This window comes from Chiroxiphia lanceolata, chromosome 11 (genome assembly GCF_009829145.1).
Source record: "Chiroxiphia lanceolata isolate bChiLan1 chromosome 11, bChiLan1.pri, whole genome shotgun sequence".
Classification (NCBI taxonomy): domain Eukaryota; kingdom Metazoa; phylum Chordata; class Aves; order Passeriformes; family Pipridae; genus Chiroxiphia; species Chiroxiphia lanceolata.
In genome coordinates this window covers 18,102,480-18,117,768 of record NC_045647.1, presented here as the reverse complement: position 1 = coordinate 18,117,768, position 15,289 = coordinate 18,102,480, and the positions used below count along the sequence as shown (strand labels likewise).

The following is a 15,289-nucleotide window of genomic DNA, read 5'->3' as shown; positions in this document are numbered from 1 at the left end:
AAGCCCCCCAACATACAAACGTTTGGAAACCTGCTCCTTGTCCATGCTGAGAAATCAAAGTATCCCGCCGGGAAGACACACTCTGCTTTCCTGCCGGGAGACAACAACAGCTCAGTGACAGCGGCACTGCGGGGTTAACGCGAACGGGATGAAAAATTACGGACAAATCATCCCCCCCGAAAGCCACGAGGAACCTCACGGCAACGGCGCTCCCTGCTTTGCTCTGCAAACCCTGTGCTGCTGCACTCACCAGGGTTTAGAGTTATTGCTTTATAAACCTTTAACCACATCACTGGGGGCGCGACAATAAAGCGTAACCGGTTCTTTACGACATAACCCAAGGGCTCTCTATGAGGGTGAGGCGAGACCCACAGACCCGACCATCCTCATAGGAGAAGCCGAGGGACCCCCGGCTGAGGGATCCCCCGCCCGAGGGGTCCCGGTCCCGGCCCCGCCGCCCCCGCGGGCTCCCCCCCGCTCTCTCACCGCTGCCATGTGCACTCCTCGCGGCGCCACGCAATTTACTTTCCCCCAGCGCCCCTCACGCGGGCAAAAAGGGTTCCGCCCCCCGGGCAGCCGCATTCTGACTGGCTTCATGTTTCCGGCCGGTCAAGTTATGGTGGGGACACATGGGCTGGGCCCTCTGACTGTGGACGCTTTGGGCGTAACCAATCGGGAGGAAAAGTCAGGGGCGTTTTCCGCAAATACGCGGGCGGAAATTAACCTAAACAAGCGAACGGCTCTCAAAGTAACGTTTTTTCCTTTGTCTCTAATACAGAACTCTGTGCCTCCAGCGGCTCTGTCGTTTCAGAAGGAGCGGGGAGGAAGGTGCGGTCGGTGCTCCGCCCCCCGCTCGGGGAGCAGCGGTGGTAGCGCCCGGGCGCGCGGTTTGAAAGGCGCGGGGAGCTCGCGCTGGGTCCGGGTGGTGCTCGCGCTCCCTCACAGCCGAGTCCGGGGGCTCCGCTCCTCCCTCACAGCCGGGTCCGGGTCCGGGTCCGGTCTGGGTCCGGGTCCGGGTCCGGGTCCGGGTCTGGGTCCGGGTCTGGTCCGGGTCTGGGTCCGGGTCTGGGTCCGGGTCTGGGTCCGGGTCTGGGTCCGGGTCTGGGTCCGGGTCTGGGTCCGGGTCTGGGTCCGGGTCTGGGTCCGGGTCTGAGGGCTCCGCTCCTCCCGCACAGCCGAGTCGGAGTCGGAGTCCGAATCCGAGTCGGAGTCCGGGTCCGAGATCTCCTTTCTCCGCTCCCTGAGCGCCGGGTCCTGCCGACCTCTCTCAGAGCCGGGCAGGTACGTAGAAACGTGGAATATGTACTGTCAATGCACAAGCATGCGTAAATATAGACATTTATGTGATATATCCACTCGTGTGATATACGTGCATATACTTAGGGTGAGGAGAGGTGTTTGCCTGTTTGTAGAAGTTTTTATTGACTTAAAAATAATTAATTAATGGGTATTTGTTTTCTGGAGTTAAAGCTCTTTGCGGTCACGACTGGCCTTTGAGTCTTCTGCAGTCTGGCGAAAGCCTTGGGTTCAAGTAGCTGTAAGCAGTTTGTGTGTCCTGTTATTGCTGTTAAAAGAGGGGTCAGCAAACCTGGGGTAAAGTTCTGGCTGCTGGAATATTTTTCTTTTTTCCCACCACGCTCTTATTATGACCCTAACTTTCCTCACTGTATCCAGTTAATAAAAAAAAAAAAAAAAAAAAAACCCCAAACTAATAGGGCGCATTAAAAGCTGAGAACTTCTATTTCTTGCATGTTGGCATTTAATGCATCAAATTGCTTCGAAGTGTCAGGGTCAGTCATGATTAGGTACAATCTTGGCGATTCTTTAATTGCATATTCTTTATTTACTCACTGAGTTTTTAGTGCAAAACACGTTTTAATGTTATTTTCTTATAAGTCTTATTCAGATGCTGTTTCTTACGAAATAAACCAACAAAATCCTATTCCCCCCTCATCCCTTTTTATTGAACAACGTTAGTGTGGATCTTGCAGGTACAATAGGGATGGTTTAAAAACACATGAAGTCAACTTATGTTTCTTTCCTGGTTGAAAATAATTATACATCAGTGTCGAGCTGCTTAATATCCTCTACAGTCCTCTGAATGTGTCAGGTTATTATTATTTTCCCTGGAAACTGAGGTTTATTTATTTTGAATTATTTGTGAAACATGGTTGCAGTTTGTGCCTCTTTCCTGGTGTTTAATCAAAGGGCAGATCAGCTGCTGTGTCAGGGACAGCTGTGCCTCATTTCACCAGCTGAGTGTTGGGTGCATTGGTCACAGCTGGATCCCATTTTTATATCGGATTAGGACTGGGTTTTACCTGTGAGCAGTTTGTTGTTCTATTACAGCAAATTTAAACCAGCTGCATCTGCTCCTGGATCAAGCCATGATTAGTTAAAAAGATCCTTAAAGCCTTTGACCTCATTAGATTACTAATTCAACTTTGGAGGCTGTGCAGTGATCTGTGTCTTAAAATTATTTTGGTTTTGATTGGATGTAATTAATTCTTTGAGGAATCAATGCAACAAAATTACATTTTTTTTTCCAAGCTAATATCTGTTTTAAAGAAAACTCTCCTTCTTTTTTTTTCTTTTTTTTGTCAGAGATTGGTTCTTTGTCCCGTCCCTGCTGATATCTGGGAGCTGCCTGTGTTCCTGGGTTTGCCCAAGGTAGGATTTCTCCTGTTCCTGATGCTTTTAGCTGAGTGAGTTGTGTTTTGTAGGAAGGTTTGTTACATTCAGAATTATGGAACAAGTGAATTTTCTTCTCTTGTAACATCATCTTGGGTGGACTCTCTAGGGTTTAAGTAGGTGTTAAGTTGATGACAGGGCACTGTAGTATTAAGGACAGTTTTACTGTGAGCTCAATTCTGTTTTCAAGCTGGTGACAGAATTCCTGTCAAATTTGTTTCCTAAGGATCGAGGTTCAAATATTAGTTTAATCTTCCATAGCAAACAGAATTCTTTATGGAGGTATAAATTACTGTAGGTGTCAGAGCTACCTGGGATGTTTAAAACCTGTATGTACCAGTTTTTCAGTTTTCAAAACTGATAATATCCAATTAATTTGTCTCATTTTAAGTAGGGAGGTAGGAGAAACAACTGCCTATTGTTACATTTGCATTTTTTAAAAATTAATTCTGTGTTTGTTTGTTCCTGAGAAATACAGTTATTTTGGTTTGTGGAGTAACACTGATTCTGAGAAATGGACAACAACGTTTATCAAGTTTATGAAGATGAAATCCAGGCACTGGAAGAAGAAATAAAACTCTTGACAGAAAAGTACGAAGATATCCAGCAAGAATCCACCTTTTTTTCTGAGGAGGAGATACTGAAGTCAATGTATGCCTTTTTTCACACATTGCATTAATAGTATTTCTGTGTCAGAATTGTTTGGGATAAGGAAAGTCCTAACACAGAGGCAAAAGCTTATTTTTACAGGGCTGATCTTGTTTAGAAAATGGGCTATATAGGAAAAAAATGAAAATAATAAATATTTGATCTATCTTTGCTGCCTTCTGTTGGTGGTTTGTGGGTTTTTAGGGTTTTGCTTTCTTTGTCCTTTAAAAGGCAGTCTGAGCATGATGTCAGGGGTGTTACTATGTGGGCCCTGCAGAGCTGTTGACTGCAAAGGCCACGTTTCCACTGTGCCCTGTCAAACAGCTCAGGGGGTGTTTATTTGGGAAAAAGGGGGAAAAAAGAGAGAGGTTGGGGACATGCAGAGGTGTGACTCGTTGTGTGCTAAAGAAGTGCCACGTTGTGGCTTTTAAATCCCATTATTTAACTGATATTTCATAGTAAGTGTATAATCCATGGATAAAATAAGTCATTTATATGAGTAAAGGCATCTTAGCTCATTTTTGTTGGATGTTCCTTGATGTGGACACTTGCACCTCCAGATTTGTAATAAAGGCTGTGTCTACCTGGCAGTGAACAGAAGGTGTTTGTGTAAATCTCAGTAGTTTGCTGTTCCCAGCAATATGATCCAACTGAGATTTGACTCCTTGAAAACTGATCTTGATCTGGAAACCATCAGATCACATTTGGGATGCCTCTTATTTAGTGATATTGCTGCACTGGTGGGACAAAACCCGTTCTTCCATCCAGCTCTTTTGCCCTTTTGATTTGATTTTTTTCTTTTTCCATTCTAGAAAATCGTTCCAAAGAGAAACGCAGGGAGAATCCAAGGGACATGAATCTCCATCTGACCTGAAAGCTCAGCTTGAAAGTCTAGAAACAGATCTGTCCTTTCTGATGAAACTTACTGGTTTTCAGTTCACAAGTCATTCCAAGAAAACAATGGAAAAAAGTAAGGAGTTTTGTACCCTTTTCTGTACTGAGAATATTGGTGCAGTTCATTACATCTGCAAACCTGTGTTGTAATTCTACTTCCAGTGTTAGCAGAGAGACAATTATTTTGAAATACAATGAGATTTTCTTTATTGACAAAACAGTTTGAGTAAATATTGTTTATTGAGTAAATGTTGAGTAAATATAGTGGGAAAGTGACGGACTCCTGGGAAATCTGTTGTGTTTCTTTAAACATGTTTAATTCTTTATGCTATGGCTGGTATCAGTTGGGAAGAAATGCAGCAATTGTTGAGTAGAATTGTAATTGGTTATTTTGTTAACTTTTGTTTTATAACAGCTAGAGACAGAACAGTGCAGAAGCACAGGTTGTCTGGGAATTGTCACTCCCTGTCTTTCCAACTGGAATTCCAGCTTCTTGAAGTGCAGGTAAGGATCAATGTATATTTAAAAAAAAAAAAAGGCAACTACAAGCAAACAAACAGAACTTCAAATGGACAAATGGCAGTGCTGGGGTTTTTTTAGAGTTAATGTGATTGAACTGATAGTATAGATTGGACTGACAGTAAACTGCCTTGTTATGTAAAGATGCCATTCCTAATCTTAAGAAAAGCCATATTATGAATTTGGAAATTGAGTATTTAATAGTCACACGTGGATTGCATCACTCGAAACTGTAGGACTTCAGCTGACAGAGGTTGTTCTTCAACCTCTGAAGTCCATGTGTGACTTAAAACTTGCAGTCCTCGAGATGCCACTTTACCATTTGCTTGTATAAAACTTAGCTTGGAGCATAGAAACATCCTGCACCAGTCCTGAGGCCCGGTGAGATGTTTGTGCCTCTCTCAGCTGCATCTCCTGCAGGACGATAGCATCTTGTGGTGTCAGTGGAGCTCAGAGGAGGATCGGGGTGTTAAATTTACTGCTAACGGCGTTGGTGATGCTTAAAGCCATTGCACCACCGTGTGGCAGCACTTGGCTGCCTAATGCCTGCAGTTGGGGCTGCTTGAGCGCTGAGATCACCAGAGGGAGATAGGGAATACCAGGTGTATAGATATTTAAAACCCACTTGAAAAAGGATAATTTTGAGTTAATTTTTTGATGCATTGTTTTTCTCTGATACAAGTACGTGGCCAGCTCTAACTTACACCATCTGCATTGCATATGAAGTTGTATCAGTTTACCTGAAGTTTGGACTGCCACTATTTTGTGCATTTGTGTGGTGTGGGTGATGGAAATGTTGTGGACAATGGTAAATTGCTTCAGCAGGCACCAGTGAAGAGTACAGTTTTTAACTGGGCCACAATACCCAAGTTTTGGGGTTTATTTTTGTTGTTATGTAACCGAGTCAAGAAGGGCACTTAGTGTTTCAAAAAGAGTAATTTCTGTCCCTTCATTTGAGTTTTTTTGATTGCAGATGAACTTGAATGTGATGGAAGTTTTTGCATTGACTTAATTATACTGGCACAGGTTGCCCAGAGAGGCTGTGGCTGCTCCATCCCTGGAAGTGTTCCAGGCCAGGTTGGAAGGGCTTGGAGCAACCTGGAATAGTGGAAGGTGTCCCTGCCCATGGCAGGGTGTTGGAACAAGATGAGCTTTCAGGTCCCTTCCAACCCAAACTATTCTGAGATTTTATCATAATGTGTTTTAGCTGTTGAACAACTTAGAATGGTTTGCTTAGAGTTGCAAAAGACTACCATTGTGCCCAATTCTGTATTTTCATTTGGTTAGGACTCTTTAAACCAATTCTGATAGAATTTAAAAATTTAAGCTTAAGGATACTATTTTTAAGGTGTGCCTTTTGTAATTTATATGATAAAAATTACTCTTACTCTTTTCCATTTCTTCATAGTGCAAAAGCTTATCTCATGACTAGGTTGCTGACAACTGCAGTCAGAGATATTGCCTAGTTCCAGCTGGCTGTTCCTGTGGTGTAAAAGGAATGGCATCGTGGTTGTGCCACAGCCTTCATACACTGAGCAGGTCACCCTGCAGTGAAGTCAGTACATCCTGAGGATGCAGGAGTCCACCCCCATAACTTTCAGGAAAACTGTGACTTCAGGCCAGATTAAGACCTGGAAGTTCAGCTTTAATTTTTTTGTACCTCTGGCTTCTTGCATATAAAAGAAACCTGTTTTGTAAGAGATGGCACTAACATGGTGTTCAGAATAACCTGCCCTGGCATCAGCACAGGCAAGGTAGGGCAAGGTAGTGCTCAGTTGTTACCTGTGGTGAGAAATAGAAGGTGACAGCTGGTTTTGGGAAGTGCCCAGCAGGTAACAGATACCTTGGTTTGCAGCAGAAGGTCAAGAACAGTTTTTTTCACACTGTTAACTGTAGCTGTTTGTTCTGGTAGTGAAGTTACAGTACAGTTAACTCAGCTCCATAGTATTAGGAGAAGACATGAACAATGAGCTTGAAAATGTGCCAGAACAAGTGTAAGCCTCTTGAGAAAGCAATGATTCAAGAAGAGTTGCTTTCTTGGCAAGAGCTTTCCTTTTAAACCTTTTTGTTTGGCCCCAAGGTGGCATTTTGGTGTGTTAGTGACCCACTCCTTGGGAATCCAGTTCCTCCCGAAGGCAGAACATCAGCTGGTGGCTGCTGGCAGCTTCTCTGCCACTCCATGCCCGTGCTGAACCTTCTGCTCTAACCCTAAAATGACTTTTCCTGGTGTTACTTGGTCAATCCACTAATCTTTGTAGTGCCTTGGTTTGCTTTTCCCATCTTTAGTGCTGGCAGTGTTGGCAGCACTGCTGTCCAGCCAGTGCAGATTGCTGAGATCTGTGTGCATTTAACTCCAGCTTGGCTGGTTTCCTCTGTTGCCATTCCCATTTGCTTGTAGTGACTGGGTATAAGAAAAATAAAGTACCAAGTCTCCAGTTTCAAGTGAAGCATTTGCTGTGTTCTTCAAACCCTGATTTTAAGCTTTTTCATTCAGTTATCTAATCCATTACTCTGGTGTGTTCAAGAATGCACAGAAAGACAACATTGATTTCATTTGTGGCTTTATTTCTACCTTCTGACCTTCTTTTCTCCTTTTTAACAGGTTGTTAGATATTTTAATTTAGAATAATTTTGGTTTTATTATCATGCACACATTCCTAAGTATCAGTTATTATTGTAAAAGGGGACCAGAATTTGAGGCAAAACTATAGGCTTTAAAATAAAATAATACAAAGGAAAACTGACAGATCAAACCTTATACTTGATTTTTCTGTTATATGTGGCAGCTAGAGGTTGTGTTGGAAAATGAGAAGAATCTTAAAGAAGTGGACTTGATGTGAAAGGAAGTAGATGAACATTCTTTTGTACATATATATCCTCTATGCTGACAAGTTCAGGTGTTATTCCAAAAACCTTGTTGTGTGGATAATACTACTACTGTTGAAATGAAGGAAACTGTCCACACATACAAGCTGTAGTTAAAAAAAAAAGCTATTTTAAGAGTTATAGCAGTTAGAAAGAAGTATATGCAAATGCTTCTACTTTATATGCAAGTAGACATATATTTTTCTCCTTGCTGGAGGAATTTCTAAAATGCTGTGTTGTTACTTCTCCAACCTAGAGCAAAGAGAAGGTGTCTTCTGTTATTACTGATCTCAACATTGTAATGGAATCTGGAGAAGATCCTGGTATGAGCAAGTTTGTGTCAAGGTAAGCTGGAATTGTGTGCTCAAGGGAAGTCCTTGTGTGGGATATTAAATGTAGTACTGAGTTTTCCTGTAAATTTGTGTCTTTGCTATGCCATGTACCCTTAGCCCAGCCTGAACCCTTCCAGTCCCTCGTCTGTATCCTGGAGAGAAGATGAAATGCACATAATTTTTTAAGGCCTGAAAAGATTTTAAATTCATATTAAAGAAAGAGGTTTTGGATTATATGTTTTATAACTGTTGGAAATTGTTTGGTTCAGGGAAAGGTATAACAATGTAATCTCAGCTATTGCCTTTTAATGTTACGTGAGCTGTTACTCAGCTGTGTCTGTGAGCTGCAGATGTGCAGTGTGGGTGAGTAATAAAGAGCACATCCAGAACCCCTCTCTAGTATTTGCCTGTTTCTGCTTCTCTCAGCTCACCATTCCATTTCTCTTTGTATCAGGATTTATTTCACTGATATTTGAAAACAATAGAATGGAGTTTAAAAACCTGGAATGGAGTATTTGTGCAATGGCTTAAGAAAATTTACATACTGAAACTTAAGCTTATGAATGAATGTTATTTTTTAATTATTTTCTGGAATACATCAACTTCTTGTGGTAACATGAGTAAGGATCAAATTACTTGTGTGCAGTATTCCACTGAATTCTGCTAGCAAGCTGTTCTGGGAACAAATCTATTATTACTGGCTAATTGACTTAATCCTGTTCTTTAAGTGATTTCTTTTGTTTTATGTTATTTTTTGAGGAGGGAGAGGGAAGAACAAAAGAGTGAAGAGAAAGGTCTGTTGAGTTACCTCAGGCTTCAGTAGTCTGTTCTGAAAAGTGAATTTTTTTACTCAGAGACTTGGAAATTTCCATATAAACCTACTAAAGGTAGTGTATAACTGAGAAGAGTAGCTGACTGCTCTCAGGGATTTAGAAGAGGAAATTGCCCTGGTTTATTTATGAGTTTTTTGTGACAGCAGAAGTGTATTGGAACTTATCAGTCACACTGGGAAGGAATGTGTTGCAGTGGTGGCAGACTTTACTTCATCCTGGCTGGAGCCCTGCTGTCCTGTCCCTGTCTCTTCCCTGGTCCTTTTCCACATTGCACCAGCATTCACGAGGGCACACAAGTTTCCAGGGATGATAAAAGATGTCAGTAAATCAAGCAGTGCTCTCTCCTGAGCCTCTCCTTGCACATCCCACCTTGTGTCTGTCGACTCTTGAAGCCACGTGGCCAACAGGATCAATGGGGTCACTTGGTTGAAAAAGGAGCTGGAGGGTGGGGGGGTGACCCAACCTTGTCCCCCCACAACTCCTTCAACTTCCAGTTTTCCTATTTGACTTGTCCTGCAAGTAAATAGGTGGGGCTGATGCTGACAGGGCCTGCTTTGACAGCAACCCACTGTTCCACGGGCTGGTTCTGCCTGGCATCTCCCTTTATGGCCGTTTTCCCACTCCCCTTACTTGTTCTTGTTTCAGTTGTAACCCCCTCAGGTCCAGTTTCAGGCTCTTCCCAGCTTGCCCTTTGTTCTCCAGTCTCTTAGAATCCTGATTCCTACCTCTTCCCTCCCTTTCCCTCCATTCTTGACCAGCTAAATCTGGTCTCCCTCTGTATTGTTCCTTCTTTTCAGCCTCCCTCCCACTTTGTTTTTCTTCTTTTGCTTCCTCAGCCCTGTCTTGCCAAATCCATTGTCTAGCTCTGTTCTGTTTTGTCTCCTGGCCTGGATTTTTTTTCCTTCTCAGTTTTATAATTTTTTTTGGCTTCATTTTTTTTCATAATGCGTGAGAGAAAAGGGTCTTTAAGAGCACCAGAGTTAAAAACTTGGCATTCAGTTGTAATTCCCAGGCCCTTCCTGCTTTGGAAGAAAACAGGGGAATGCTAGAACACTTCTTAAAGGCAGCAAAATTCAGCAGTCTGATTTCAACCAGGTACTGCTGCAATATATAAACAGTACATCTATATATAAAATGGCACATCTTCTATTTTTTATATAATTTCTTTAAAATTTTTGTGGCAATAAGAGATGTATGCAAATGGAATCACAATATCTAGTTGTCTAGTTTGGGATTTTACTTGTGTCCCCTTTCACCAGTTATCACTTATGTTATACTTTATTTTTGAGAACTACAATATGTAAGAAAACTATTGTTAGTCATTTTTTTCCTATTTTTTTGGACTTGACACCCCGTTAGTTGTTGGGTGAGTTAACCTTTGCACGGATTAGTTAGTCAAATAGGGCTTTTTAGGCACTATGAAAACTGCTCCTGCTTTTTAGTTAGAACCTAAGTCAGAGTGAAGGATTTGGGAAGTGTCTGCATTATATTAAATGCTGCATGGGCAAGGTATCTGGGAAATAAAGGGAAGCAGGAATTCTTCCCACAGCTTTGAGTCGTGCCTTGGTTTTATATGTTAGTGCAGGAAGTCTTGCATTCTTCAGCAGGTTAAAATAGATTTCCTCTCTTAAAATAGTTGAAGGAGCATCTTAAAGGAGGCTTAAATACTTTTAGAACAGTTAAATGTCTTGTGTGCTTTTGTGTTTTGTTGGTGATACTTTGTGAAAGTGAAAGGGTGTTTGAAGGAAGGGCTTGTGATTTTAAACTGATACAGGTACTCTCTGCCTGAATATGCTTTTAGGTGGTTTTGGATGACTTCTCTGTAAATATGGATGTTGGTGTTGGAAATGAGTGTTTTCTGCTCCTACTGGATTTTTTTTTTAAATCTGATGACACTTTGTAATGCTAAATTCTTTGGAAAAGAAGTCTTTAACGTCCATTCTATTAGCACTTTATTATTTTATACCACATTTTCTTGGTATTTAGCATTTGTTGTAGTTGAATTCAGCATGAGAAATTAGGCTAACTTAGGCTGATTAGGAATTATTGTTTGTGGGTAGTTTAAGTGCTGGGAGACAGTTAATTGAACTGGTGCTCTTTGCAGTCTTTCTCCCTTCCCAGTTTAAAAACCCCATGGATTTACATGTCTGTTCATGCCAACACAGATTTTCCCTTTCTAGATACTGAATTCAGTTCTAATCTTGAATTTAGCCAATGCTACATGAGACAAGTACCTACTCAGATATAATTGGTTGACTAACTTTTACCTTTGAAACAGGTCCTTTGAGCTTGTTAGCCAAAACTAGTGCTTTCTGCTTGAAAACTTTCACCTGCTTCATCACCTAAAAATGAATTTGAGAGGAAAAAAAGAAACAAAGACATAATGCTAAAATGAAGTCACAGGGTTTATTCAACAAGTCTGTTGAATTGCATAAAAATGGATATTCATAAAATTGCCAGGCTTTTTAAAAAGCATTTTAAGGATGTAGTTTTGTAACCCAGTTTTGCGTGGCAGGTGTAGATTTGCAAAGCTCGGTGCCGTTCATGTGGAATTGTGTCCCCAGGCAGGGAGAGGTGGGCAGACAGTGCCAAGTGTCCCTTGTTCCTGTGGCATGTGTAGAGTTTGACATGTGCAGTTGTGAGTTGTGGTAAAAAACAGCTTCCCAGAACAGAGCAAATGAGCTCCTGTGAGCCAGTGTGTCTGTCCTTCCAGGGACTCAGTTTTCCTGGTGTTGCCAGCGTTTTTTTCATCTTGGCCTGGTTTTGTTGGCAGCTGTGCCTGCTGTGGTAACTTCCTTTGCTGATGCTGTTCTTTCCAAGCTGGGACAAAACTTGTTTGGCTTTTCTTTTGCATTTCAATATCTGAATGACCCCAATGTCTCATTTTTCAGTATGTTTGTGTAATATGTTAAAGGTTGCTGTTCCTGTATATTAGAGCTGGATCTGAGGCACAGTTCTCCCTGGAATGGCTGAAGTGACTTGGCAATACACTGTTACAACCATCCTATGAATGCCTCAAGTTTCTGCTCTCAGCTATGCTGAAATAAAGAATAGCTAATCTCAAGCAGAAAAGATGTTAAAAGACAAATTGACATTTAGAATTTAAATACTGCGTAACTTCTTGAAATATTCCCAGATGTCAGTCAGGTATTTTCCTCAGTCAGGTTTTGTAAACCTGTCAAATCCTGTATGAGAAATCGAAATAAATCTTTGTATTTTCCAAGCAGTGTTTGCCAGGTGTGTTTTGACAGTGGTTAATAGTCTGCTGCATTTGACTGTGGCTTGTTCTCAGCACTGACATGCAGCTGTTCACCCTTGTGGTTAAATAATCTTGTTGCTGCAGGTATTCTGACAGGTAGTTTTTGTGGAATTTTGCATCCTTGCCCCGCTTCTTCAGTAAGAACTGCACACACTTTGAGTGTTATTCCTCCTTCCCCTGACAACACTGGATGGATGGTTGGCTGTCTGACAGTTCCTGTGACCTTATATTGTCTCTTTTCTTTCTCCATCCTGATCCATACATTAACAGAAATTTGAAAAAATAAGTATTGACAAATAAGTATTTTGTATTTAACTCTCCCTTTTCCCCTCTTCCTACAACGTAAGAAGGACATGGACCTGTTGGAGTGTATCCAGAGGAGTACCATGAAAATACTCTGAGGGCTGGAGCCCCTCTGCTGTGGGGCCAGGCCAGGAGAGCTGGGGGTGTTCACCTGGAGAAGAGAAGGCTCCAGGGAGATCCTGGGGACCCTTCCAGTGCCTAAAGGGGCTCCAGGAGAGCTGGAGAGGGATTTTGGACAAGGGCCTGGAATGATAGGGCAGGTGGGAATGGCTTCCCACTGCCAGAGGGCAGGGTTAGATGGGATACTGGAAAAGACAAGGTGCAAATTTTAGGCTATAGAACTGACACATCTGATTAAGACTGGGTTAAACAATATATTTTGTTTTAGTGTTGAAGAACATGGAAATCTTGCCACGTTTTTCAGAAGCCTTTCAAACTTACGCTGAGTGGTTTGAGCATCGCAGACGCACCTTCCTGCACTTCAAGGTAGTGTTATCAAGCCTTTATTTGTTATTATTTATTAGTACTATTTGTTTCTTTAAGTAGTTCATTAAGACAAAGCATTGGAGGTGAAACCTGCACTCTTTAGCAGAATATGGGCATCTTAAATTTGTACGTTGTGGAGAAGAGAATGTTAGCTAAAAAAATTGTTTGTGTTCAAGGGCAATGCCTTTGCTTGGTTTTTCTCTTGATTGTTATCATACTATTGCTGTGTTCCTCATGGGTGGGGAAAAATAAGAATGCCTGTGCCTTTCTGTGAGGGAGCAAGACGGTTTTCATTGGTATTAAATCTTATTTTGATTAAAAAAAAAAAAAGGACAAAAAAGAAGAAATGAAAAGAAAATAACATTTGTAGTCTTTGGCATGTAAACATTGGTTTTGAAGGACTGGATCTGTTTCTCTTGAAGATGTGGCAGCCTGTGTTTGGACCACAGTGCTTTGAGTTCTGAACTGTTTCACTTGTCTGGGAGATAAACTGTTGCTCCCTTTAACTGGAACATAGTATTTGAACTTAGTTTTAAGTTGCCGGCATTTGAGCTTGTTTGTTTTGGCTTTGTACTGGTTTTAAGATAAACAATTAATCCTTGGAGTAAAAATACGTCAGTCTGACAGACAAAACATCTTACACGGTGCTTAATGTTAGAGGAGGCTGTTTATGTGCTTAATTATTTGTGGTTTTTTAGTTCAGTTTTTCTTTACCTCAAGCATTTACTCTCATTGAACCCAGTTCCATCTTTACTTTTCAGCTGGAATATGAAGTGGGAACTGCAATGTTTCCTATTTTTTGAATGTTTTAGACCTTTGAGTTCTGTGCCAAGTTAATCCATTTCTATTATCAAATCAACCAAAATAGAGGAAAAAAAGTACTATTTTTTGATAATGTTAAAAAATAATCCTGTCCTCAGCTGAGCAATGAACTGATATTGTCTAATCCTGCTGGCTGTTGAATAAAGGCTTTTCTTTAATCCCTCCATAGAAAAGGTAGAGCACCAAGGGCTTTATGGCTTTGTGATTGTTTTTTTCAAGCTTCACTTGATGCTTTTGATCCTTAGATAAGCCTCATGACAGCAGTCACTGGTTTCTGGGACAGTGATTCAGTAAACTATTGGAAATATTTCTCATTTTAAAGTATAATAAAAAAAGGCAGAAATAGAAAGGAGGCAGGTTTGGAGATAATTTTTACTCACAGAAAATTGTTGTGTATATAAGCAGTTTTAAAAATATTTATTCAGATGTTGAGGGTAAATAAAGAAGGGATCTATTAATTGCTAAAATATGTGTGAACATAAATTCTCTGAAGACATATTACAAGTTTGTCAATATTACAGATGTTCTTTCTAAAGGTATTTTATTTCCATGGACAGGAGGATGCTGTTGAGAAAGGCAATTTGGGAGAATATTTACCAAGTATGACTGCCTAAGTGTTTATGAAGAGGGTTTTTTTTAGACCTTCTTATTTCTGCTAGCATTAATAATCATTTCACTTAGAAAGAGAAGACATTCTCAGGTAAGAGAATTAATGGAGGTTTCAAAGATCAACTCTGACAATTCAAATAACCAGACTGCAAAGGAGAATGTGTATTTGTAACTTAATATTCTGTAATAATTTGTGTGAAAGAACTAGAGGTATGTTTTTACCATATGCATAAAAACAACTGAAAAGTCTTATCCTGTTAATGTTCACACTCACACAACATTAAAAATGAGTCTGTAATCTTTGTATGATTTCCACCCTCCCCCAACCTGCTCTCTACTGCAAATAACAGGTAGGTAACTGTACACTGCACTGGAGGGACTATGTGGGGTGGAGTCTTGGGTTTCTAGCTTTTTGAAGATTTAAAAGAAAATTGCCCAGGCTGCCAAGTAGAAATAGGCAGTTTCTGATACTTTACTTTTGGTGTAAAAATGCCAAATTTTTTCTTTCCTGTTAGTTTTCATACTTGAAAAGACATCAGTAATGTAGAAGTGACTGAATACTTCAGATAATACTGAATGTTTGAGGTGAATGACAATTCAAGGTAGTGCTTCAAATAGATTTTGAAGGGGTAAATGAAGTGTCCCCCGAGTATTTGTATGGCAGGTCTCACTGTATGGTCATAATAAATATTATGTCTGCAAATGGAGTTACAGCTGCAAATAACTTTCTGATCTTCATCTGCTGTGAGGATGAACAACTGAAACAGGTTGGCAGTGCTGGGAGAGCAGATTGCTGAGGCTGATACTAAAAAAAAGATAAACAGGAAAAAAAATAGAATGGTTTACATTCAGCTTGATACATTCAGCTTGATATTAGTACTGGTCACACAAATAGAAGGTGAAAATCCTCCTGCTGAAGCCCTTCTCACTTTTGTTTGATTATTTACCTTGCTATGGATGGGGAAAGGAAATTAAACCACATCAGAAACTTACTGCCTTCATTAGGCATTCAGAAGGTACCAGTTGTG

The 15,289-nt window shown here is 40.9% G+C and overlaps 2 protein-coding genes across 2 annotated transcripts in view; one reads left to right on the top strand and one right to left on the bottom strand.

Annotated features, from left to right (window-relative positions):
* The window catches only part of LOC116792532 (serine/arginine repetitive matrix protein 2-like), a 280,339-nt gene that overhangs the window by 51,561 nt on the left and 213,489 nt on the right, over positions 1-15,289 (bottom strand).
* Positions 1,146-15,289, top strand: part of CENPP (centromere protein P) — a 127,867-nt gene continuing 113,723 nt past the window's right edge. Inside the window, 8 exon segments of the mRNA XM_032699554.1 lie at positions 1,146-1,281; positions 2,605-2,670; positions 3,170-3,342; positions 4,152-4,309; positions 4,649-4,737; positions 7,874-7,962; positions 12,733-12,775; positions 12,777-12,830. Of these exon segments, the coding sequence (XP_032555445.1) occupies positions 3,206-3,342; positions 4,152-4,309; positions 4,649-4,737; positions 7,874-7,962; positions 12,733-12,775; positions 12,777-12,830 (570 nt within the window). The 5' untranslated portion in view covers positions 1,146-1,281; positions 2,605-2,670; positions 3,170-3,205.